General features: G+C 40.8%; 1 protein-coding gene across 5 annotated transcripts in view; it reads left to right on the top strand.

Moving 5' to 3' along the window:
* Window positions 1-25,120, top strand: part of DYRK1A (dual specificity tyrosine phosphorylation regulated kinase 1A) — a 151,893-nt gene extending 126,773 nt beyond the window's left edge. For all 5 annotated transcript variants that reach the window (XM_045501389.1, XM_045501390.1, XM_045501392.1 and 2 more), the window contains 6 exons: window positions 2,112-2,398; window positions 4,948-5,094; window positions 7,151-7,291; window positions 15,737-16,043; window positions 16,734-16,858; window positions 21,777-25,120. In XM_045501389.1, coding sequence (XP_045357345.1) covers window positions 2,112-2,398; window positions 4,948-5,094; window positions 7,151-7,291; window positions 15,737-16,043; window positions 16,734-16,858; window positions 21,777-22,397 — 1,628 coding nt within the window. In that variant the 3' untranslated portion in view covers window positions 22,398-25,120. The remainder of the gene's footprint in view (window positions 1-2,111; window positions 2,399-4,947; window positions 5,095-7,150; window positions 7,292-15,736; window positions 16,044-16,733; window positions 16,859-21,776) is intronic.
* Window positions 25,121-26,003: the final 883 nt, after the last annotated feature.

Raw genomic sequence — 26,003 nt, 5'->3', positions numbered from 1 at the left:
AGTCATATTGCTCTTTTGTGATGTCAGTAACTTCTTTTTGTTTTGAAGTAATTGATAAGAATAATTTATTCTAATAGTTTGTAGTCCTAGATCTTTGAGACTTAAAAAAAAAAGTCTTCTTTACCATGCAGCATAATTGCTCACGTGGATTATTTGGTATCTGTCATGGGTCTAGTTAAAATTCACTTTAGGTTTAGAACAAAGTCTTGCTGACCCTCAACAAAGTTCAGTTAAAAAGATAACACAACTGTATCCCCAAAGTTCGGTGAAAAAGATACATAAATATACTGTGTTTGAGCTTTCTTTGACAATGTCTTTAGTGCTCAGCCCATTGTAGTTACTCAGTAAATGAGTAATGAATTGGGAAGTCAGGTGGAACCAAGTGGATTGATCTTCCATTTGAAGAACTTTGTAATCACAGAGTTTCTTAAAGGAATTTTTGTAATTACACTGGAATTTTGACATCAGTTACTTTCTACATTCTTTTTGTGGCTACTGCTTCATCAAATTAAAACTCTTGACCATGTTGCTGGGGTGTCTTCTTGCCCATGGAGCTCTGTTTATAGTATTAAACCTATGCACTTCACTGATTAAGAGCAGATATTATACATTCTTTTTTTTTTTTAATTTTTCTTAATTTTTTTTATTATTATTGAGAGAGAGAGAGAGAGAGCAAGCAGAGGAGGGTTAGAAAGAGGGAGACAGAGAATTCAAAAGAGGCTCCAGGCTCTGAGCTGTCAGCACAGAACCTGATGTGGGGCTCGAACCCACTAACAGGGAGATGGTGACCTGAGCCGAAGTTGGATGTTTAACCGACCGAGCCACCCAGGAGCCCCAGATGTTAAACGTGCTTACGTAACCTTTAAGGATTCTTTTTATTTTCAGAGTGTTGAGTTGTACTGTAGACTCCTATAGAGCCGTTTAGCATTTGTATTATTTATCCCAGCTTTGGATTGTTTGTATCAAGAATGATGTGAAACCAATGTTGACAGGCCCTGCTCCTGGGGAGGCCGTTCAGGAGCACACAATGTATCCCCCATTTTTGGGGACCAGAGATTGAATACCGTCATAGTTACTCCGGATAGATCTATAGAGAAACCTGTTTTTTTATGAAACTAAGAGGCCAAAATGAAGGGAACCTTGACAGATGGTTGTTTTATGTCATTCCAGTTGAGTAACAAGTGTTCAGCTTGGTATATATAAGAATTTTATAGTGAAGGGCAGCACTTTATTGAATGACCTCATCTGATGTGCAGTCAGTGTTAATACTAAAAGCACAATCTTTGAAGCAATTTAGTGTGTATTAAGCCTTTTTAGAGGTCAACACTGATCGCATATAATGGCCTCTATACTCTTTTTTCTCATTCATGAGCCTGCTTACAATTTCTTCTTGTGATTGAGCTTTATTTTCAAGTTTTCCCAAACCTTCAGTTGTGCACAAGATATCCCATGTACCAGTTTGATGAACATAATCAAATGCCTTGATTATGAACTCTAATTCTTGTAAAGCATGCTTTTCACATACTTGTTGTATTTGCCTGAAAGAAAAAAGAACTGTGCCTTCCTTTGACAATTGTTACAGGAAATTACTAGTGAGATCCAAGGCTCAGCAAAGCGGAATATGGATATATATCAGAGCCTGAGAGCCGCCTACAGCAGCATGGTCACATCCTGGAGATCCCAGTGGGTGGGGCTTTATATGAAGTTGTGAGGTTGGGCTCTCAGGGAGTAAAAAATACTTTCTCATAGAAGTGAGCAGAAAGTCACTGAAGTATTCTCAGTATTGTTTGTCAGTTTGCTATGTGTGTTTTCAGACCTGATTTCTTTTTTTTTTTTTTTTTTTAAACTAAGCATTTTGGTGATACTTCTCATGTTATATTGCTGATTGGCAGGCATGACACCTGTTTAATTAGCAGGTGAACAATCTAGATATTCCTGACTGGTTACAGAATGTGCTGTTAGTGCAGAATGCTGATCTCCAAATTTTAACTTGGTTTTCGCTCTACATTTGACGTGGAAATGTTGTTAGACTGTTTGAAAGTTTATGCATACATTATTCTCATCTTATTGGTATATATAATTTAAAATGAAACTTTTTCTTCCTCTTTCAGTGCATTTGAAGCGCCACTTTATGTTTCGAAACCATCTCTGTTTAGTTTTTGAAATGCTGTCCTACAACCTCTATGACTTGTTGAGGAACACCAATTTTCGAGGTGTCTCTTTGAACCTAACACGAAAGTTTGCACAACAGATGTGCACTGCACTGCTTTTCCTCGCGACTCCAGAACTTAGTATCATTCACTGTGACCTAAAACCTGAGAATATCCTTCTTTGTAACCCCAAACGCAGTGCAATCAAGATCGTTGACTTTGGCAGTTCCTGTCAGTTGGGGCAGAGGGTAAGTATATTTCAGGACTTGTGTATTCAAGTAGAATTAGGTAAAAGTGTAGGTAGATATTTGAGATGTTATTAATGTGTATACAATTCAGAGGTAATCACAGGATGGTTATCTTTAAAATGTGCTGCTTGAATCACATTGTGTTGAAACCTATTTTGGGGAAGTATCTCTTAAAATGCAAATAGTTAGGTTTTGAATGAGAAGGTATTGGTTTTTTTAAAATGGGGTCTAAAAAATGACCTGTGTGCCTAAAAGAGAGAATAGGAGATGAGCGAATTAAATATTACACGGATCTGTGTATTTTCCAAGTAGAGATTTTAGTATAAATTTGGGGCTATTCCAATACTAGAGCATTGAATCCTTGCTATGAAATATTTCTCTGAAGATCAAGATAAATGTGTTTCTCCAAAAACTGGTAAGTTAAGAAAAATACAGGTAATTTTACATTACACATGGTGATCTTGTATAGAAATTACACAGTTGGGTAGTATACTTGTGTTGATAAATAAGTTTAAATCTTTTTTGCCCTGTATACATTCTGTATACATTCTGACACACGTCCAAACTGGTTTTTCTCAGACTGCTGAAGACAGACCTGTCTATAGCAATAAATGGATTTAGATTTAGCTGATGGAAGAAAGATTTTTCCTGCTATTCTTTCTAGCGTTAATGAAAGCTACCCTTAACAGCAGGTTTTGCATATAGAATAGGAGTGATAGGTTGCTCTCTTCTTGAAAGGAAGTCAGATCCCCATTTGATGATGTTTCACTCACTTCAGACACTGTTCCTATTTACTTGAAAGTATTGAAACTGCACTTCTTAGCGGGGGAAAAAAGGAAAGGCCACAACTGACTTTCAGATACTATTTCATGTTGGCTTTCCGCTTTTTGTTTTTCCCGATTGGATTTCTTATCCCGTGCAACTTTTCTGTTGCACAATCTTTTTGTGTTTTAAGCATGGCTGGTTAATTTAATCGTGGAGGTTCATAGCCAGTTAACAGGACTATCAGGCTTTTTGTTACTTTCTACAACTTGTCTTACGGTAGCAGTGTTCTGTAGATCACTGATTGAGATTTAGGGGAGTGGGAAGCAAAGTTTGGGGTTTCAGATGCCTCTGAAAATCAAGAGATGTGCGTAGTTGTTGATGGGGATGAAGTATATTGTGAATGGGAAATACATGCCCATCTTGAACGTCATTTGAATAGATTTAGGTTTGGAAAATTTCTACGCCCTCACCTTTTAAACCTAAATCCTATGTTGTGATCTAATATCAAACACTACTGTGCCTCTCCAGCCAAATTGAGACAACTATCTCTTTAGCTCCGTGAGGTTTAAACCATGTGAGCGTGTCAGGTGAGAGCGAGAGATCCTTTCTGAGACGCACACCCAGTGGCCCTGCCCTGCACTTACTGTTTCCGTCTCAGAAGGTGGCCGGGCAGGCGTGTTGCAGGGGATTTGGGTGCACAACCTTGTGGATGACCCAGCCGCTGCTTCGACCAAACCAAATAGACGAGTGACAGACATAAGCTGGGAAATGAGACCTTTGAGATGTAGGGAGTCGTTGGGGCTTACCGATGCTGTTGGCCCTCCACAAACTTGGAAACGTAATACTTCTCACCTCTCCCTTTGAATTTTACTTTCTTCATTCTGACAAGGCCTTAGGTTTGGGGTTGATGTGCTTATGGGGCATCAGATTGTTTTTGGGGACTCGGCTAGAGTTTTAGGTGGGAGCCACAAAAGCATCCGTGAGAAAGCACCACGCCGCTGGCCACCTAATTGGACTGTTAAGCGTGAAGAGCTTTAGTTAGGAGGATTTTGTTTCTTTCTTTCTCTTTTTGAATAAAACTTTGCTTTCCTGATGTTTCTAAATACAAATTTATGATGGCTGAAAATGAATTGGTCTCTAGAGACATTCTCAGATTACTTCATTGAAAATTATCCATTTCAAGATTTTTTTCCCTAAGAATTCTCAAATGGAGGTGGAGGAGGACAGGGCAGAGAAGAAGTGATTGATCAGGAATGACCTCCGGCTGAATTTTATATGGGGGTGTTTCTCAGATACATCTGTGAAACCAGTTCAGTCATAGATGTCTGAATTTTCATTTACATTGTACTGAGTTTATTTGACTTGATGCTGAAATACATTCTGTAGGTTAATTAAAATACAGTTTAGTCCTTAAATTAGTGGCAAACCAAGTGCTATCCATGGCAGGAAAGAATAATTAATAGGGAGACCCTATTCTCAATAATGTCTTTTTTCTAACAAAACATAATTGTTTTAAGGTGTATCTTGATTGCCAGTTAGGATTGGACTAAATGAAAGGGCTTGAATTGTATGTTTTGCATTTCACAGTGTGATTAAGCACTCTCTTGAAATGTTTGTTTAAATGATACTTGTAGCATAAAGGTGAAATCAGTAAATGGAACCCCAGCTTCGGAGTTAGCCAATTATTTTTTCTGTTGATACCAGATAAATGTTCTTAATTCAGTGTTGAGCACAATTAAACAAAACTTATGTTGGAATTAATATGATATTGCAATATATTTCAGATATACCAGTATATTCAGAGTCGCTTTTATCGGTCTCCAGAGGTGCTACTGGGAATGCCTTATGACCTTGCTATCGACATGTGGTCCCTTGGGTGTATTTTGGTTGAAATGCACACTGGAGAACCTCTGTTCAGTGGAGCCAATGAGGTATATGATGATTGCTTTCTAAATTCTGTTTCTGTTTTCATAATTTCCTTTTGTTTTTAATCTTTGTGTAATCTTAAAAATTTTTTTAGGAAAAGACGTCTGCTTATAATCAAGTTAAATATTCAAATGTTGGGTCAGTTTTGAATTTATATTGTTCATTTAAAAAGTTTTTCAATTATTATAATGGTGAGTTTAGGATTTTGAGATGGGAAGTGAGATCATTTCATCTGCTGATAAGGAGAACAATAAGTTAGATTAGAAAACGTTAGGCATTTTGGTTTAAGTGTTACAGATTTTAAGTATAATATAACAGAAAAAGGTAACAAAGGCACGAGGGCCACTATGAAAACAGTGTCAACATTGCTGTAAATTTTGAGGGTACGATTTAGAATTTAAGAAGTGATGGCTGGCAGCCTTGATGAGATTTGATCTGAGTAATTTAGGGTGAATTACGATTATAGAATTTTAGAGCTACAGGCTATATGTAATTCTTTTAATTCATGGGTTTCCGGTCTGTTCTCAGAAGGTGTTGGAAAGTCAGAGGCAGTGCCTAGGAGGGCACGGGAGAGGCCATGCTCTCTTGTAGCCAGAGGAATTGGACTTCCATTGGCTTTAAAACCTTGTGGGTTTTTTTTGTGTTTTGAAGAAAAGTTAACCATTACAGATCGTGATCAGTCCGTGTATTTATAAATAAGAAAAGAAAGGCCATGACTTACACAGGGTTATACAACTCTTAATATGGCGTCGGAAACTTGTCCCTTCCATCCTTTTAATTCACTTGAACTACAGGAGTAGTGAGCTAGTCCTGGGCAGTAACTGGCATAGTGTGTGTTTGGTATTGTTTTGTTATCCTTAATATTATCCTGTAAATCAGGATCTTTCTCATGAGCTTACACGGTATTAAATTCAATTGTATTAATTCTAACTAAAACATAATGAGATACAATTAACTGTATTTTATTAAATCATGTGAAACTTCAGTGGCTTCCACCTCACCCATTGTAAGAGCCAAGTTCTTTGAGTGGTTCAAAGAATCCCCCATTCCCTGTGACTCCTGCGCTCTCTCTGCGACCTTGCCTCCCCTCGCTCTCTCTGGACCAGCACGCAGCCTTACTCTGTGGTCCCTTGGAAACAGTAGCCACAGGCCCATAGTACTAAGGCCTTTGCATTAGTGCTTCTCCATGCCTGAAATGCCCTTTCCCCAGGGAGCGCGTGGCTCCTTCCCTCCCTGCCTGGGTCTTTGCTGTCATACCCTCTTCTTGGTGACACCCTGCTTTCGGTTGCAGTGCCCCTTCTCACCCTCCATCTTTGAATTTCCTCATGGTTCTTCGTCGTCATCTGACATAATGTATTTCATTATGCGTTTGTTCATTAGCGATCTCTTCCCCTATCATACGAACTTTTTGGCAGGGATTTTTTTTATCTGTTTACTGCTATGTTCTGCTGAGCATGGCTTCTAGCATATAGGAGACACTTGGTATTTGAGTGAATGAACCTGCACTTAAAAATATACTTTATTTGGTCCACACTTTATTAAGCCTGTGGGATTTTTTTTTTGGATGGTTATTTGATTTTACGTGTTCATTTGTTTAATTGTCTGCCCTGCCCTGTGTGGAATGGTGGGCTCCAGGAGGGCAGGGACTGTATCTCTTTTGTTCATTATCGTGTGCTCAATGCCTAAGAGGAGTGCCTGACACGCGCAAGATGCTCTGTTTAAAATTTATGGATGAGGGGCGCCTGGGTGGCTCAGTCGGTTGAGCATCCAACTTCGGCTCAGGTCATGATCTCACGGTCTGTGGGTTCGAGCCCCGTGTCGGGCTCTGTGCTGACAGCTCAGAGCCTGGAGCCTGTTTCAGATTCTGTGTCTCCCTCTCTCTCTCTCTGACCCTCCCCTGTTCATGTTCTGTCTCTCTCTGTCTCAAAAATGAATAAAACGTTACAAAAAAAAATTTAAAAAAAATAATAAAATTTATGGATGAACGAATGAACTGGTGAGGAGAAGCAGGATGTACTACAGTAGAAGTTACAGGCGTTTTTGTTTTTATTTTTAATACAGGTAGATCAGATGAATAAAATAGTGGAAGTTCTGAGTATTCCACCTGCTCACATTCTTGACCAAGCACCAAAAGCAAGAAAGTTCTTTGAGAAGTTGCCAGATGGCACTTGGAACTTAAAGAAGACCAAAGATGGAAAACGGGTAAAATAGGGAAACTTGATTTATTTATTTATATTTTTATATATATATTTATTTATTTAGCCTGTGTTACTTATTTCACTGCAGCTGTTGGTAGCTCACTTTGTATTTACTTGAAATCAGTGTCTCCGTTAACAATTTCATCAATAACCTAGGCGTCTGCTTTCTTCAAAAGTTGGGTATAGTTTGCCCTGGACTGTCTGTATGGACGAGTGTGTGTTTAATGGGCAGAGTTAAGGCTTCATGTTGGAACTATGTCTGCCGTGTGACACAGCTGATCAAATCACCGTGCCTCATTTCAGCAGTAGGATCCGAAAGTTCAGCCTCTGTCTGTCACAGTGAGTGTATATAACGACGTCACAGTAAACAGTACTGCAGCTGTGGGCAGTAGAGGTCAGGATTGCAGTAAACGGCTTTTTCAAAACAATTAGTTCCGACGGGAGAAAAGAATTTTTGACTTGGGCGATTTGTGGCAAGAATATCAACCGACTCCGTAATCCTTCGGCAGATTTCAGTTCTGGTTCCTAGCTCGGTGGCATGGACGGCAGGGATGTCAGTCCAAAACCCTTGCAATTAAGGTTTTAAAAATGTTAGGTTGTTGTAGTAATTTTCTTCTGGTTTCGGATCGCTAGACCGCGTCCGTTTAACAGAGTGAACGATGGCAGTTTTGCATCCTGATCTACTTTTTGTTTTATATAAATGTGAAAGTAATCATGTGTTTTGTAATCTAGTTTGTCTCTGGTGTAAGATGAACGTGATGTATAAATACCCGATGGTGTGTGGTCTTTGCACCAGACACCTTGGGGTTGCAGTTTAAACACGTTGTTGCCACTTAGGACGATTTCCGCGCCACTTTGTATTTTGCCCCTTGCATTTTAGCGATGCTGCCACCAGGTGTCCTTTCCAGTGAACTGAAGATGATGGTTCTTGGCTTTAATTCACCCTCACGTAGGCTTTTAATACCAAACGATTTTCTTTAGAAGATTTAAAAATACATCTGTAATTGTATCTTTCATACCTGGTTGTAACTTACTGCACTCTGCCTTATTCTCTGAGCTCTAGGCAGGGCAATATCTGGCAGCCACAGTCAGCCTCCTCCCGCTAAGGAAGGGATGGCAAACACCACACAAGCATCCTGAATCCTTTTGCTTTATCCACGGAGCGAGCTTCTCAGTCATGGCCCCTTTCCCCTTGAACCAGAGCACAGCCTGGGAATCCTTAGCTTCACCAGCATTCAAGGTGTAGCTCCAGCCAGTCAATTTGAAATAGAGTTGGAGGGTATGAAACCTCCTTCGTGTTTTCTCTCTCCGCAGTACAGGCGGCTACTGCTTTCTCCATTTGGAATCTTTTTGTTTTTTTTTTTCCGCCAGTTTTTTCTTTTTTTCTAAAGAAAACATTCATCCCATCCCATGCACATCTCTGCCTTATAAAACCACAGTGAAGCTACTATGGGCTGAAACCTATCATTTCTCCCAAACCGACCTATAATTACTTTTTAACAAAATGATGGGGGGGGGGGCATTTCAGAAAAGAGTAGATAAATCTTTTCCCTTCTTAAAATTGAAAGTATCTTAACCTGTATTTAATACCTCTTACTTAACTATAGGTTTTATGAAATTTCCCTTAGTTGCAATTAGCAACTCATTTAAGAAACTTAAAGTATAAAAATAAGTATTTGTCTTCGGACATAGGTAAATTTTGCACCAACCAAAAACTCAAATCCAGAACCAAATGATTACTTTATGAAGGCTGCACTCGGGAGTTTAACCATAAGTATGAACTCAATGCGTGTGCTGTCGTTGGGTATCTTTGTACTGTTTGTTTTCTCAGTGATTTTATTTTTACTTGTAATTTCTCACCTATGTGTCAAGAGCCCCTTTTAGCTGCCTCGTAATGATATCTATGCTCTGTGTGTGTGTTTTTGGTGGGGATGGGATGAAGAATTAAGATGCTGATTTGTTGAAGTATAGTTTAGATACAATAATATAACCACTAGCTAGAATAAGATAACAGAATGTTGTTGTGACCCTTTGTCATCCCACCCCTACTTTCTGATTTCTCTCGTCCTAGTTAGTTTTTGCCTGTTCATAGGCAAAATTCATATGAATGTAGTCCTATAGTATTTACTGTTTTGTTTCCTTCACTTTAACAAACATCATTTTTGGAAATTCATGCGTATTGTGTGTGTCAACAGTTATTTCATTTTACTGCTTCATAGTATTCTGTCGAATTAAAATGTTGTAGTTTATCTGTATGCACCTGTCCGTGGACGTTTGGGTTGTTTCCAGTTTGGAACTATTATGAATAAGGGTTCTGGGAACATTATTGCATAAATCTTTTGTACGCATGTGTTGTCATTTCTCTAGGGTCATTGCCTAGAGGTAGAATTGCCAGGTCATAGGGTATATGTGTGTTGATCTTCATGAGAAAATACAGTTCTCCAAATTTTTTCATCATTTTACATCCCTACTGAGTATGAGGGTTCTAGTTGTATGACATCCTCCCCATTTGACGTGGTCTCTCTTTCTGAAATTAGCCATTCTGACGGGCGAACATACGTAGCGGTTTCATTTGCATTTATTTCCCCATGACTAATGGTATGTGCTTTTTAAGCATTCGTAGAGCTTTTTTTGTGACCATCTTTCCAGTCTTTTACTCATTTATTGTTGAGTTGTTTAATTGAGTTGGAGTTTTTTTTGTTTTTGTTTTACACATAATGAATATGAGTGCTTTGTCATACATGTGTCCATATTTTTTCCCCGGACTGTAGTTTACTATTTCTTTTCTTGGTGGTGTTTTTTTGATGAGTGGGAAATTTTACTATTTTCAAATGAAATCAAATTTGTCAACTTTTTTTAGTGAAGGCTTTGTATCTGAAGAAATCTTTGCTTTCCTCAAGTTTGTGAGGGTATTCTGTGCTTTGTTTTAAAAGATTTTTTGATCCTAGCTTTTATGGTTAGTCCTGGGGTTCATCTCGAATTAAGTTTTAAGGATGGAATGAGGTGTAGGAGTTGATGTTCACACCCCCAGATGCCTGCCTTAGAGTTACAGCATCGTTTGTTGGATACTTGCCTTTCCCCGTCAATCTGGGTGCTTTTATTCAGTTACTGTTCTTTTTTGTGCGGGCTTGTATTTGCACCCTGTTCTGTTACATTGCTTTATCTGTCCTTGAACCAGTACGACAGTGCTGGTTCCATACCGTGTGGGAAGTCCCCAATGCAGGTAGTGTAAATTCACCAGCATCTTTTCTTCTGTTTCAGTTTTTTTTTTCCCCCCCTCCCTGTTCCCCAGGTCCTTTTTATTTATGTAGAGATTTTAGAATCAGCTTACAAGTCTGTTAAAAAAAAAAAAATCTTGCTGGAGTTTCTGTTTGGATTGCATTAAGGGTCCATCCAGGAGAATGGACATCTTAACAGTATTGTGTCTTCAGTCTGTGATCATGGTTGATCCATTTATTTAGTCTTTCATTCTTCACAACAACATTTTGTAGGGTTTAGTGCAGAAATTTCACACATATTTTTAGTTCATTTTATTTAATTTCTGATTTTTTGATACAATTTTTAAAGTGTCATTAAAATGTCATTTTTAAAGTATCGTTTTCTACTTTCTCATTGAAAATATGTGGAAATAGAATTGAGTTTGTATATTAACTCGTATCCTAAGATCGTGCTACATTTACCTATTTTAGTTTTTTATTTGTTTTTAGATTCTGTAGGGCTTTCTACTTACTCACATCCTCCACAAATGAACAGTTTTATTCTTTCAATCTGTATGCCTTTATTTATTTTTCTTGTTTTATCATACTGACTAGGACCTCCATGTATTGAGTAGTTTTGGTGAGAACGGACATCTCCCCGTGTTCTCAATCTTGTGGGAAAGCATACCTATTTAAGTATGGTGCTCGTTGTGTATGTGTCTTGTAGCTCTGTCGGGTTGAAGGAGTAGTTTCCTGTGTTTTTAGGGAAGTGTCTTGCTTGTTTGTTTTTCTAAATCATGAGTGGGTTTTGAATGTTGTCACATGCTTTCTGCACCTGTAGAGATGATCATACGGTTTTTTCCCTGTTACGTGGTAAAATACATCAATAACTCTTAGAATATTAAGCTCAACCTGTGATAAACCACACTTCCTACATATTGCTGGGTTCAGTTTGCTAGTCTACATTGGTAGGAATATTTGTCTAAAATTTTAATATAATGTCTTCATTAGGTTTTGATCCCAGGATTCTGCTGGTCTCATAAAACTATTGGGGAAGTATTCGTTCTTGATTTTTCCGAAAGAGTTTGTATAAGATTGGCATTATTTCTTTTGTAAATGTTTAATAGAGTTCATCGATGAAGCTATCAGGACTGGAGATGTTCTTTGTTAGAAGGTTATTAATTGTAGCTCACATTTTTTGGTAAATATGTGGCTATTTGGAGTTTCTTTTTTGAGTCCATTTTGGTAGGTATGGATTTCAAGCAACTTGTCCTCATCTAAGTTGTTGGCTTTGTCAGCATAAAATGATCCCTAATATTTCATTATTATCTTTGTAGTTTCTAGAGGATCTGTATTGATACAGTCTCTCTTGTATTCCTAATATCGGTCATTCCTGTTTTCTCATTTCTCCCATTACTCTTTCTAGTGGTTGTCAAATTTGCCAGTGTTTTCCAACAACCAGTCTTTTGTTTTGTTTTTACTGTCGCTTCGTCTTGTTTCTATTTCACTGGTGCTTTTCTCTGTTATTTCTTTTTCTTCTCCTTACTTTAAGCTAAATTTGCTTTTTCTAGCTTCTGAAGGTGGAACCTTAGATCATTCATTTAAAACTTTCTTCTCATAGCATTTAATGGTATAAATGTCCCTCTAACTATTGCTTTAGCTGCATGCAGCAACTTTTGATATATTTTAAGTCTCATTGATTTTGAAACATCTCTAATTTCCCTTGTGATTTCTTTTTACTCATTGTTATTTAGAATGTTGTTGTATAATTTCAAAATATTTGAGGATTTTCTAGGTATCTTATTGTTAGCTGATTTCTAATTCAATAGCATCATGGGTCAGAAAACATGATTTCACTCCTTTAAATGAAATTCATTGAGGCTTGTTTTAGAATATAGCAGGTAATCTCACCTTGTGAATGTCCTGTGTGCCGTTGCAAAGAATTGGATTTTATACAGTTGTTTGGTGTAGTGGTCTACCGATGTCAGTATAGGTCAGGTTGTTCGATTTTTTTTTTTTTCATATCTTTTACATCCTTATTTTATATGTGTGTGTACATGTGTCTGCCTGTGGATATTTGTTTTATCAGTGACAGAGGGGAATGTTAACCTTTAGTGATAATTCTGGATTTGTCTTAATCTCCCTTTCGTTGCTTTATGTGTTTCAAAGCTCTCTTAGTAGGTGTGTACCCATTTAGTATTGTTGTGACTGTGATAAATTGACTTTTTCATTATGATGAAATGTCTCTTTTTATCTCTAGTAATATTTCTAATTGTTAAGTCAGACTTGTCTGGTATTACACTATCTGTACCAACCTTCTTATTCGTAACATTTTCATAGTCTGTACTTTTTGTGCCCTTTAACGTCAAATCTGTCTGTATTTATATATGAAATATGGCTTTTGTATGCAACATTTAGTTGTCAAGCCTTTTAATCCAGTCAGATAGTCTCTTTTTTTCACGTTCAGTTTTTAACCCATTTAGTTATTCGGAAGTTTAGGTTTTAACTGTTATATTTGTTCTCTGTCTCACCTTTTTCCCCCATTCCTTCTTTCCTGCCTTCTTTTGGGTCAATGGAGTACTTTCTGGTGTTCTGGTATTTTATTTCATCTCCTCTCTTGACCCTTTAGCTCTTACCCTGTGTGTAATTTTTAGTGTTATATGTACCCTTAATGCATCAGTTGACGTTCACGTAACACCACTCGAACAAGCATGCCCTTTTGTCTGTCTACCTCTTGTGCACGTGGCATCATACGTCACTTCTGCATATGTTATAACCCTCACAGCAAACACATCGACTGCTTAAATAAAAAGGGACTTTTAAAGAAATTTTGAAACACACACAAAATAAAGATACTAAAAAGGTCTTTTCTGTTTACCTATGTATGTTCTTGATTCCTTCCCACCCTTCTTGGCTTCCGGCCTGAAGAACTTCGTCTAACTTTTTTATTTTGTAGGGAATAACTTTTGCTGATGGTGTCTCTCAGCAGTTGTTTATCTGAAAATATCTTTATTTACTTTCTTAAGGAAGATAATGGACATTTCCATGGATGTAGAATTCTAGGTTGACATTTCAGCAAAAGAGAAAAGAGGTTATAACATTGCTTTGTGTATCACGTTGTTTCTAAAGAGAAGCCAGTGGCTTTTCTAAGTGTCCTTCCCTATATGTAATGTTTCTCCCTTTCCCCCTTCCTTCTGGCTGATTTTAATGTTTTCTGTTTTTATTCAGTTATTCAGTAATTTGACTCTTCTGTCTCCAGGTATAGCTTTCTTTGTATTTATTTTCCTTGGAGTTGCTAAGTTCTTGGTTCTGTGGGTTGATCGCTTTCGTCAGTTTTTCCTAAGACTGTATCTTTTCCAGTATCTGTTGCTTCAGTCTTTCTTCTCCTTCTAGTTCTCTACTGAAATGTGTGTGACAGGCTCGGCATGATCTCCGAGGTCTCCAGTGTGTTCATGCTGTTTTCTTTTTTGTTTTAGTTTGGATAATTCCTTTGCTCTGTCTTCTGATTCACTGATTTTTTTTTTCTTCTGAGTCCAGTCTGCTGTTAAAACCATTACGTGAATTCTTGATTTCTGATATTGCATATTTTAGTTCTAACATTTCCGCATTTCCACTTACCTTTCAGGGAAAGGTTTCATTTGGTCTTCTGTAACCCCCCATCTATTCACACATGTGCACCTTTTGAACTAAATTCTTTTACCTATTTGTTTATCATGGTTATTTGTAATGCCGGCCTGCCAGTTTCAGCATCTGGGTGATTTACTTATGTGGGTCTTCTGACTAATTTTTTCACTTTGATTATGGACCCATCTTTTTAAAATTTCTTGTGTCTGTAGTTTTTTAAATGCACGCTGGACTTTGTATCTGAGAACAGTTGTGATGGAAGTAAACCCTCCCTCCAGAAAGAGATGCACCTCTTACTGCGTCATATGGGACTCAGTCCATCTCCTTTGTAGCTGAGCTGAATCTGGGCCTTGCTTTGTTTGTTGGCTCGCTCCACCTAGATTCTGTTCCCCACTGTCTTCCTAGGTTTTAAGCAGTGTCTGTGGAGACCTGAGTGCTCTCTCTGCAGCCCTGCTGCCCCAGGCAGTCTGTCCGTCCTGCTGCTCAGTTCCCTGGGGGCTCATGTCTGGGCTCTCCGCCTGCCCTCCGCCTTTGGCCCGTCCACACTGCCAGGAGTTGGTTCAGAGTTGGGCTGGATTCTTCTTACCCACATCTCTGGCATTTGCTCCTTCCCTCACCTTAGGTCTCTTCTCTCCTAGAAAGGGCTTCTCATTTTCTGGAACTCAGTCAACTCTGATTTGTTTAGTTCTTGGCACTTAGATGGGTTTTTTAAATGGAATGATTTTGTGGCCTACCTGCTGGCTTGTTTTTGCTTTCAGAGGGAGAGCCGTGGTCTCTTACGAATTTCTGCATTGTCACTAGAAGCAAAAATCGGTGATGCCATTCTGAATAAATTCAATATTCATAAGCGTCTTAAGGGTTCTACCACCATCTATTAAAAAAGGAGTTTTCAGAAAAATCTCAACACGTGTTAATTTATTACTCAGCATATTCTAAATGCTTTTAATTTCTTTATCTAAATATGGAAGTGGTGGGGGAGCGCCTGGCTGGCCCAGCCTGAAGACCATGCAACTCTTGGTCTTGGGGTCATGAGTTCAGCCCCACACTGGGTGTAGAGATTACTTAAAAAAATAAACGAAATGAGAACGGTAAATCCGAGCGTGCAGGGTTAAACTAGTGAATCTTCACTTGGAGTGATTACCACAGCTTTGGAGAGCCATTGTTAGGAAAGGAAGTGCATCCAAGGTCATGTGTATCAGGCAGAAAAGCGATTCAGACCACTGGGCCGGAGCAGCGGTCGCACCAGAAGGTAAAAGCTTAAGGCTTTTGTGGGCTTCTATTGCATATTATGTGGTTGTGTTTGTTTGTTTTTACAACCTTTAAAAATATAAAACCCATTCATAGCTGAAGCTATAGAAAAACAGCCCAGGCTAGGCCTTTGTTTGCTGACCCCTGGGCTACATGGTCTTTATAGTCATATTTGGTCTTGAAATTATTTTGCATTTCTCCAACAACAAGCGCATTTGGAATAGTAATGTGTGAAAATCCAGAGAATCTGAGTATAAAGCGTTCTTTTTAATAAAGGTCTCAATATATAACATATTTAAGCATATTTGAAGTTATGCAGGCTTTTACATACTCCATCACATTTAGAGAAAACTTTTTTTTTTAATCTTTCTTCTCTTCAGGAGTATAAACCACCAGGAACCCGTAAACTTCATAATATTCTCGGAGTAGAAACAGGAGGACCTGGTGGGCGTCGTGCTGGGGAATCGGGTCATACCGTGGCTGACTACTTGAAGTTCAAAGACCTCATTTTAAGGATGCTTGATTATGACCCCAAAACTCGAATTCAACCATACTATGCCCTGCAGCACAGTTTTTTCAAGAAGACAGCTGACGAAGGTACAAACACAAGTAACAGCGTGTCCACGAGTCCCGCGATGGAGCAGTCACAGTCCTCCGGAACCACCTCCAGCACGTCCTCCAGCTCAGGTCGGTCCTTCTGATACTCGGGGAGGCCTGGAAGCGTTTCTTATTTTTGTTCCAAGAATTGGTTGTGGGGATAGGGAGGAATTGTTTTACCTAAATCTACCCTTTGTAGTTAGTAAAACATTTCACCTGTCCCCAAGCTCTGATACTTAATTACCCGTGATAAATTCTGCTTGGCAGTTGGAAACGAAACCCTTTCTTTCTTTTTTTTTTAAATGTTTTTTTTTTTTTAATGTTTATATTTATTTTTGAGACAGAGCATGAGCAGAGGAGGGGCAGAGAGAAAGGGAGACAGAATCCGAAGCGGGCTCCAGGCTCTGAGCTGTCCGCACAGAGCCCGACACGGGGCTCGAACCCACAGACTGCGAGATCATGACCTGAGCCGAAGTTGGGCGCTCAACCGACTGAGCCCCACAGGCGCCCCTCTTAGCCAAAGTTTTCCTTTGGTTTCTTAAGTAGAAATACTTTGTTCACGTGCTTGAACTTTCCCCTGACTTAACCCAAACCAGACTGTCGTGTATTAGTTCACTGGTCGGTGTGAAAGAACTTAGAGAATTGGATGACTTCCTGATACGCTTTGAGGTTCATACAGCTTTTTGTGTGTGCCGTACCTTCGGTGTTAAGTGAGTGTTGGAATACATACTTGAGCAAAGTTAACTTCAGACTTACAAGTGCTGTGTTGTGATCCCGAAGGTGGATCGTCGGGGACGAGCAACAGTGGGAGAGCGAGGTCAGACCCGACGCACCAGCACCGGCACAGTGGTGGACATTTCACAGCTGCCGTCCAGGCCATGGACTGTGAGACTCACAGTCCCCAGGTGAGCTCCCCGCCGTGGAGGCCCGGCCCCGCAGCAGCCGGCCGGGGCCGCGGTGGGCGCCGAGCGCATTTCCGATGGTCATGTCGTTTACCCCACGGGGTCTCAGTAGCTTCCACGTGTGTAGGGAATTCTGCCCTGTCCGTAACTAAGGAAGCACGTCTTTGCAGTTTTCTGCCTCGTTATGCAGAAGCAGCTAACATTTCTTGGGTGCATACCAGCCACTGTTCCAGTTGTTATTCCCTGTGTTTATCTCATTTACGACAGTAGCACTTGGAGCCTTACACTGTTCGAGTTTCCCTTTTAACTTTGGGAACTGACCCTTGATGGGTTCAGTAACTTTCCCTGGCTTGTGCTCTTCATTACTGTGCTCCGACCGCTTCCTGTGATCTTTGGTCGCTAATGGTCCTTGATTCCGAATCAGTTTGTGGTCTCTCACCTCCATGTTGTTCTGGGGTTATTTGGGTTTTTTTTTTGCTTTTGCTTTTGTTTTTAATATCTATTTACTTTTGAGAGACAGAGACTAAGGCGGGGAGGGGCAGAGAGCAAGGGAGACACAGGACACTGAAGCAGGCTCCAGGCTCCGAGCTGTCAGCATAGAGCCCGACACGGGGCTTGAACTCACGGACGGTGAGATCGTGACCTGAACCGAAGTTGGGCACTCAACCGACAGCCATGCAGGCCCCCCTCGTTTGTTTTTGAAATGTGTTAAAGAAGAGGCTGTAATCGGGTATTTTTAATGGGATGAAGCAGATGTTGGTAGTAAAAATATTTATGAAATATTCTTTGTAAAATACTCACACTGGGCACTGTGTCACGGTGCTGTGTGACGAGGGGCCAGCGTATCATTTGGTAAAAGCGAAGTCAGGACAGGTTGCTGAATATCACGCCCCATTCTCGTGGCTGGGGCTGCTGGGCGCTGCGGGAGAAGACCACAAGCAGCAAGCTGGCATGGTCGGTGCCGTTGCCAGTTCCTAGTGCCCAGCCTCTGGGCGGGCTCGCCATTCCTCGTGTCTCCCCCGTTCTCTGTAGGCACCATCACCTCGTGTCTCCCCCGTTCTCTGTAGGCACTGTTTCCAGTGCCCCTTCTACTCTTTTTAGAAACTGACCTCTTGCTCAGCCTCTGGCTCCTGGGTCTGCTTGATTCTCTTCTGTCAGCATCTGATCCCCCCAGGTCTCTCCCAGCTAGAGCCAGCCCTCCTCCTGGCCCGTGTCTGTCTGGTGTCTGTTTGGCCCTACGTCATGCTAGCCTGTGGTGGCTGTGTTGGACCCGTGAAGAGTTCCTCAGTCTGCTCCAGTGGGGGACACCGTTGCTGCAAGTGTCACCTGCGGCCGCCACTGAGGAGGCCGGTGCCGGGCATTCAGAGGCTTGTCTTTTTTTGTTCCTCACCCACGTGGACAATTTTGGCTCCTCCCTGCCCTTTGAAGCACTTTCCCTCTTTTTCCCTTGACAGGATGCCCCCTGAGTTTCCCTCACTTGTCTGGCCTTTCCTTCCCTGTCTCTTTTTCTGGATTCTCCTCTGCCCACCCTGTAGACACGGATGTTCCCAAGGCTTGCCCACTTGCCGGTTGACCTCGCCCACCCTGTCCGATGCCTCAGTACCGTCTTGGCACAGGTCCCTCCTCCAGCTTCATTTCTGACCTGGACCTCGCTCCTGAGCCCTGGGCCTCTGTTTCTCTTTTGTGTTCCTCGTACAGATGGCCCTAGATTCACCCATTTGTTCAAGCCTTACACCTGGGGGTTAGGTTGGGGAGCTGATCCTTGACTCGTCTTTTCCCTCATCCCACAGTTGAATCAAATAGTAAATTGTGTGAATTCTGAATATCCTAAATGTGCTTTTATTTTCTTCACTTCATCCCATTGCTACAACCGTCTCCAGCCCGTCTTACTATAAAGAATGTTCTAACCTGGTCTTCCAGCATCTAACTCCATTCAGCAGTCAACGCCATTTTCTTCTCTGCAGGCACATGAACATTCAGTAAAGCAGTCTGATGCGGCTTTTCCCTACTTTAAACCAGTGTTTGGCTTTTCCTTTGTACTTAAAAGGGAATTTAGACTTCCTGCGAAGGTCTCAGTGATTGCCACGGTCTGGTCCTTTTCAGGGCATTCTTTCTCCTCTTTATTTGCTCTGGTCTTACTGGATTTTTGTCATTTTTTTGGAATATACCATGTTCTTTCTTGTTTCTCACATGTTCTGTGCTCAGCCTGGAACACTTTTCCCCTCTCTCGGCTTTGGTCACTGCCACTTACACTTCAGACCTTCACTTAAATGTCGCTATTGGTTTTTGTATCCTTTTTGAGATATTGTATGCATATCCACATACAGATATAGATTCCTAGTTGATGTTTTGAGTTTGTTTTTTTGCTTGTTTTTTGGGGGGGTCGTTATATGTTTTACATGTATTTTTAATATATATTTGGAGCTCTTTCTACATCAGTACCTGGAGAACTTTTTCTTCCTTCTTCTTCACATGATACTCCCGTGTTTAGATATTCCATAAGTCATTTCCCCTGTTAATTTCCAGTCTTTTTTACTATTACAGATGATGATAGAATGCCACAGACCTATCACTCATACACATTAAGTATACCTGTGATAGGAACCCCTAAATGTGAAATCGCAGGTCAGAGAGTGATGTGATCTGTAAGTTTTATAATTGCTGTCAATTGCTCTCCATTTAGTTTTGCCAGTTTAGCCTTCCACAAGCAAGACTTTGGAGAAACAGTCGGGGAGGGGGGGTGATCACCTTTGATCAGTCTGAAATGAAAAATGGTATTGGACAGAAGATATTTTTATTTTGCTTATTTGTTTTTCTTTTTTCTTTAAAAAATTTTGTTTTAAGTTTATTTACTTTTTATGGAAGAGACAGAGAGAGGAGAGAGAGAGAGAGAGAGAGAGAGAATGAGAATGAGAATCCCAAGCAGGCTCCACACTGTCAGTGCAGAGCCCGATGCGGGGCTCGATCCCACAAACCGTGAGATCATGACCTGAGCCGAAATTAAGAGTCCAATGTCTAACCAATTGAGCCACCCAGGCAACCCTGCTTATTTTCTATTTATACATGAATTTGAGTAGTGTTGTAGTTTAAGAGCCGTCAGTATTTTCTGAAAACTTTCTGCCTCTTTTTCTACTGGATTGTTTTCAGTGGTGTGTCTTAAAGTTTGACTCTCCAGACCACTTCCGCTGAGAAAGAAACGCTTTATGTCAGCTCCTGGTAAAAGACATATTTTCCAGCTCATAGGGACAGAGTAGATAAACAAAATGAGTCCAATTAATAGGAATTGCAAGTACTGCTGATAAAAGGTATCAGGATGTGATCTAGGATGGCGATTTGTTGGGTGGGATGCATGAGGATTTGAGTAAGCCAGACTGATAACAGACCCACAAAATATGGTAGCCAAAGGGAGTATGAAGTCTCTTTTTTGGGTAGTGGTCCCGGGAGGGTTTTCAGGTCAGTGGCATGGCTGTCTCCCGTGTCCTGGGCGAATAACTCCGGCCCTTAGGGCCTGGCTGTCTGCTGGCATCCACCAGGCGGGATGTGGGAGGTGTTGGTGGGCCAGGTCCGGCCATGACATAAAAACATCAAAACGTTCATTCGTGTTGCGCGGACTAGAACTCAGTCCCGTGGCCATACCTGAGGACGGGGGAGGCTGGGAAGTGTAGTGCCGCCATGTGGACAGCTGGTAGCTGCTGCCACAGGAGTTGAGGCAGTGTTAGCCAGAGTGGTCAGAGAAGACTCGAACCGAAATGGGAAGGAAGCACCTGAGCAGAAATGAGAAGTCAGAGCATTTTAGGCAGGAAGGAACAGTAGGCACAGATGCCCTGAGACGTTGGAAAGATACGACTACCGGGTGGAGGAATAGGAGCAGGACCCCGTGTTGGAGCCCAGGTAGCAAGAGGAAGGATGGCTGGAGGACAAGGTTGGCGAGACGAACGGTGGCCCCCGAGGCAGACCACCTATGGATTTTGCATGATTGTGTTTTTCTAATAAGTGCACGGAGAAATCATTAAAGGATTTGAATTTAAATAGGAAAGTGATTGGATTTGTGTTTTGAGAAGATTTTTCTTCTGTTATGAAGAATGGATTGGAAAAAAGACACAAGGATAGAAGCTGGGAGCTGATTTAGGAGGCGGTTGTGCAGTGTGGGTGAGCGGTGGATGGTAGGAGCCTGGGAGAAGGGATGGTGGTGGAGACCAGGGAAGCAGCCAGCCTGGAGCCGTTTCGAAGGCACGCTCCATGGTACTTGCTGATGGTGTGGATGCAGGAGTTACTGAGCCGCTGATGAAAAGAGTGCTCTTACTGAAACGGGAAAGATGGAGAGAAGAGGGGCTTTACGGGAAAGCCAGGAATTCATTTTGAACCTGTCAAGAATGTTTATTATCTGATCCTTTCCAGAAAAAGTTTGCTGATCCCTGGCATAAACAATGCATCCCAGGAAAGAAAGTGGCCAGTGAAATACATGAGCCTGTTTATGGGTATAGCTTGCTAAAAATTGCAGCTTTCACAGTAAAATACTGGTTCACTCAAACATAACTTGGAATTTTGCGTTCTAATCTTTTTGTTTTTAATGTTTAATTTTGAGAGAGAGAGAGACAGAGTGTGAGCGGGGAAGGGGCAGAGAGAAGGGGGGAGACCCAGAATCCCAAGCAGGCTCCAGGCTCCGAGCTGTCAGCACAGAGCCCGAGGTGGGGCTCAAACTCCCGAACGGTGAGATCATGACCTGAGCCAAAGTCAGACACTCAACCTACTGAGCCACCCAGGTGGCCCGGGATTTTGTGTTCTAGAACTGACACATTAAAAGTTTCAAAAATCCCCTCTCTCTAATTAACATAAATGCTGGTGTCCTAGCTTTCGATTGAAGATTAAGTAAAGCTTGGAAACAGTACTCTGAATAAATACTTCGAAAATCTTCTTACAGGTGCGTCAACAATTTCCTGCTCCCCTTGGTTGGTCAGGCACTGAAGCTCCTACACAGGTTACTGTTGAAACTCATCCCGTTCAAGAAACAACCTTTCATGTAGCCCCTCAACAGAATGCATTGCATCATCACCATGGAAATAGTTCCCATCACCATCACCACCACCACCACCACCACCACCACCACGGACAACAAGCCTTGGGTAACCGGACCAGGCCAAGGGTCTACAATTCTCCAACGAATAGCTCCTCTACCCAGGATTCTATGGAGGTTGGCCATAGTCACCACTCCATGACATCCCTGTCTTCCTCAACTACTTCTTCCTCCACGTCCTCCTCCTCTACCGGTAATCAAGGCAACCAGGCCTACCAGAATCGCCCGGTGGCTGCTAACACCTTGGACTTTGGACAGAATGGAGCTATGGACGTTAATTTGACCGTCTACTCCAATCCCCGCCAAGAGACTGGCCTAGCTGGACATTCAGCATACCAGTTTTCTGCTAATACAGGTTCTACACATTACATGACTGAGGGACATCTGACGATGAGGCAAGGAGCTGACAGAGAAGAGTCCCCCATGACAGGAGTTTGTGTGCAACAGAGTTCTGTAGCTAGCTCGTGACTAAATTGAAACTTGAGTTTGTTTCTTGTGTGTTTTTATAGAAGTGGTGTTTTTTTCCAAAAAACAAAGTGCAAAGCTGCTTGCATCAGAAGGAGATTAACACACTGAACCGCTACAAGAGGGCAAAGCTGACTTTTTTTTCTTTTCTTTCTTTTTTTTTTTTTTTTTAACTTGAAAAGATTGCAAAGGGACAATGAAGTTTTTCAAAGAGCCATGTCCACAAACCCGTCGTCACGGAGAGCGCAGAGGTGTCCTCTTTTCGCCTCCCCCATTTTAACTTGCCACACCCCAGCCGTAGTGGGTTTTTTTGTCTTTTCTGTTCCACAGAAGTTAATGTTCAGATGTTGGTCTTGGTCATTTGCCAACTAATTTTAAAATAAAAAGGCACTGCACATAATTTGCATAAAGGGCCCCACGAGGGTGTTTTTTTTCCTTTTTGTTTTTTCCTTTTTCCTCCCTTTACCCCCCTCCCCCTCCTCGTTTGTTTTGTTTTGGGTGGGGGGTGGGAAATTTGGGTTTTTAAGTCCTCTAAACACACTTGGGCACGGAAACGCAGTACTGTAAGGAAGAGGGACCTCCAGCTGACACAAACATCACCTTCAGCTGTATGGAAGGGACGGTTGTTTTGGAGTTTGTTTGTAAGGCACAGTGAGCATGCTAAGTGGCGGGGATCAGAACTCTCCTGTCTGAACCTACTGAGGAGCAAAGCAGCAATTACATGGGATCCCGTGGGTCTCCTGTTGCAGAGGCCACGGTAGATAGTCATGGAACGTGACTGGTCTCCTAACCGAGGTGCACTGAGAAGCAATCAACGGGTCAGTCGTGGCCAGTCCTGGGGAGGTCTGAGTGGTGGTCTTTGGGATAACCTTTGGCCTTATGGATTTGGACTCGAAATTAGAAGAGCCTACCATTTCAGATGCAATCACTTTTGGACATGCTTTTGCAGACAGTCCTTAATGCTGAAAACACAGAGAATGGGTAATTCAAGAGGCCTTTCTTTTAAAATAGACTTTTGTGACCCACTAATTGTAAGGTATTGCAAGGTCACTTTGCGTGTGTCATAAAGTTGACTTCCTTATTGGTTGAAGGTCACAGAAGTAGTGGTTTGCTTTGATGGAAATAGCTACAGCTGTGTCCCTTCCTGCTTTTTACTTTTTTTGTTTTTTTTTTTTGTTTTTGTTTTTTTTTTGTTTCGTTTTTGCTTTTTTTCTCGGCACGTGGTATCTCCACCATTTCTTCTGCACAAAGATGTCTTCTGTTCATCCTGAACATTTTTAAAAAATGCAGAATTTTATGTGACTGCTTTTTTGCCTCACAATTATGCTGTGAATTTTACAAAAATTTATTTTCTTTTTTGATAATTTATTGTACCAAAGCTGTTTTTATAGCACATAGATGTCTGTAACCAATAATGTAGCAGTCCTGCACTTTGACACAAGGTGTAACTAGACCATTTTTAAATGTCAGTTGAAAATTATGGCTGTACTATTGCTTAAACAAAACTGGAACTGTTGTTGAATCCATAGCCAATACATCTACAGCAATCTGTGTTCTGAACATAATCGATTGACATCTAATTCAAGATGACAGCATCTGTTACATTCTAAATGTGTTCAGGCTTCTGAAGGTAAAGGGACACTGGATCCAGAAGCTATGGAACCAGCAGTCGATTCTTGTATTCCTGATTAACCTACTTGTAAACTTGAAAGCAAGACCTTGATTGCACCAACAGGTCCAAAATATGAGCACGAGTAAAGCAAAACTCTCATGCGTGACCTGAAGTGAACAGGCTGGTGTTTAACAGGTGCCTAGTTTTGAGATTATGCTGCCTTAATGTAACACAGTCTGGCAGTTGCTAAATTTGTGTTCCCATTTTAAATTGACCAATTTTAGGGTGTTATACTTTTGAGCGGTTGAATTGGGAGAATGAAGATAAGTAATTTATCTGTCCAGGATCAAAAGAAGCCTAGGAAAGAAGCAGTAATCTACCTCTGCCGATAACCCTGTTCAAAACAACTCAGCAGAACACCACATTACTTTTTATTGGTCAATTCCATGTGGCTGACTAGGTCAATTTTTTCTGAACAAAAAGCAGGTTTTTATATGTAAACAGTGACAAAAAGAAAGGCTTAAAACTATGTGAATGTGAATGGAAACTTGGAAATACCGTTTTTATAATCCACAAAATTTTTTTGTTGTTAATCAGGAAATCCATATTTATTTTGTAATTAAATGTCAAGCCTGTGGATGATTTTTGAACTTGGTAGTTCATAAAAGTTTACAGTGAATAAAAGGATATCATCTTGAGTATAGCAATATCAAAAGGAATCAGTAGTTACTGCTGTTTAGGACTATAAGGGGAAGATATTATATGGGTCAGGTCATTTTTTTCTGTGCTGGTTGCCACATCTTAGCAAGCACCAAAAACGAAAGCAGTTTTTAAACCGCTATTTACATAAAGGAAATCATAAAATCCAATGCTTCTGCATACTGTGTTATGTTACAGTCCAGTTTTGTGTGCTTTACTACACGGTTTGGTTACAGGACTTCTGTGCATTGTAAAACATAAACAGCATGGAAAAGGTTAAATACCTGTGTGCAGATTGTAAGATCTGGTCCGGACTTGCTGTGTATATTGTAACGTTAAATGAAAAAGAACCCCCCTTTGTATCATAGTCATGCGGTCTTATGTATGATAAACAGTTGAATAATTTGTCCTCAGACTCTTTACTATGCTTTTTTAAAATTAAGAAAGATGTAAACATAGTAAAAAAATCTTCCTATGCAATTAACCTGGTCCAGGTAATGGGTCTGGTGGGTATACTGAGTATACGTTTGGTCAAATGTGTAAGAAGGAAATGGTAGTGGCGTGGACCTAGGCTCCCCAAATCCCGGAAAGTGAAAATTGGAGGTTTTGGTTTTGATCATTTTGATTTTCAAAATCATTTCTTTATATGAGCGATTACTATATTCAGTTTCTCTCCTATTCAGAGTGCTAATAGCTTGTAGTTTTTAGAATGGGTGTGAGGGTTCAGTGGTTTTTCTTTTAATAGGGTCGGACCTTCTGGGAAACAAGAGGAAATACACGTCATCTCGTCCCTCCTTCCCCAGATCCACGTAGGGGGGCGAATCAGGGACTTTGTTGTGTGGAGTCTGGAACTCCTGCCACAGTGAATTAACGTGTAACCTAAAGTCTTTTCGTTTTATAAATTAATATGTAAGTATATATGAGGGTGGCTTTCAGGAAGGCAGAAAACTTAACTTAAAAAGTTAAATGTGATTCCGTAAAAAGCAAGTTGGCCGCACAAAGTTAGACTTCATCAGAAAGAAAAAAAAAACAAAAACTGGCTTTAGTTTTTTTCTTAGGATCTGAGCGTTTTGTTTAACTTCGGTAAGTGGCACGTTTTAGATGGGATCAGACTCCAAAAATCCTAAGCATATTTTTATTTAAGGAGTATTAGAATGACCTGTAAAAATCCTTAAGGCTGCGGTAATTCTAGAAGACCCACGAAATGCCTGTTGCATTTGTCCCTGCACCCTCCTCCTCAGCTCCTGTGTTGTGAAACTGTTGCAGTAAGTCATATGATAAAAAATACATAAACAAAA

The sequence above is a fragment of the Leopardus geoffroyi genome, chromosome C2, assembly GCF_018350155.1.
Source record: "Leopardus geoffroyi isolate Oge1 chromosome C2, O.geoffroyi_Oge1_pat1.0, whole genome shotgun sequence".
Taxonomy (NCBI): domain Eukaryota; kingdom Metazoa; phylum Chordata; class Mammalia; order Carnivora; family Felidae; genus Leopardus; species Leopardus geoffroyi.
Note: the sequence above shows the minus strand (reverse complement) of the source record. Positions and strands in the feature narration are given on the sequence as shown.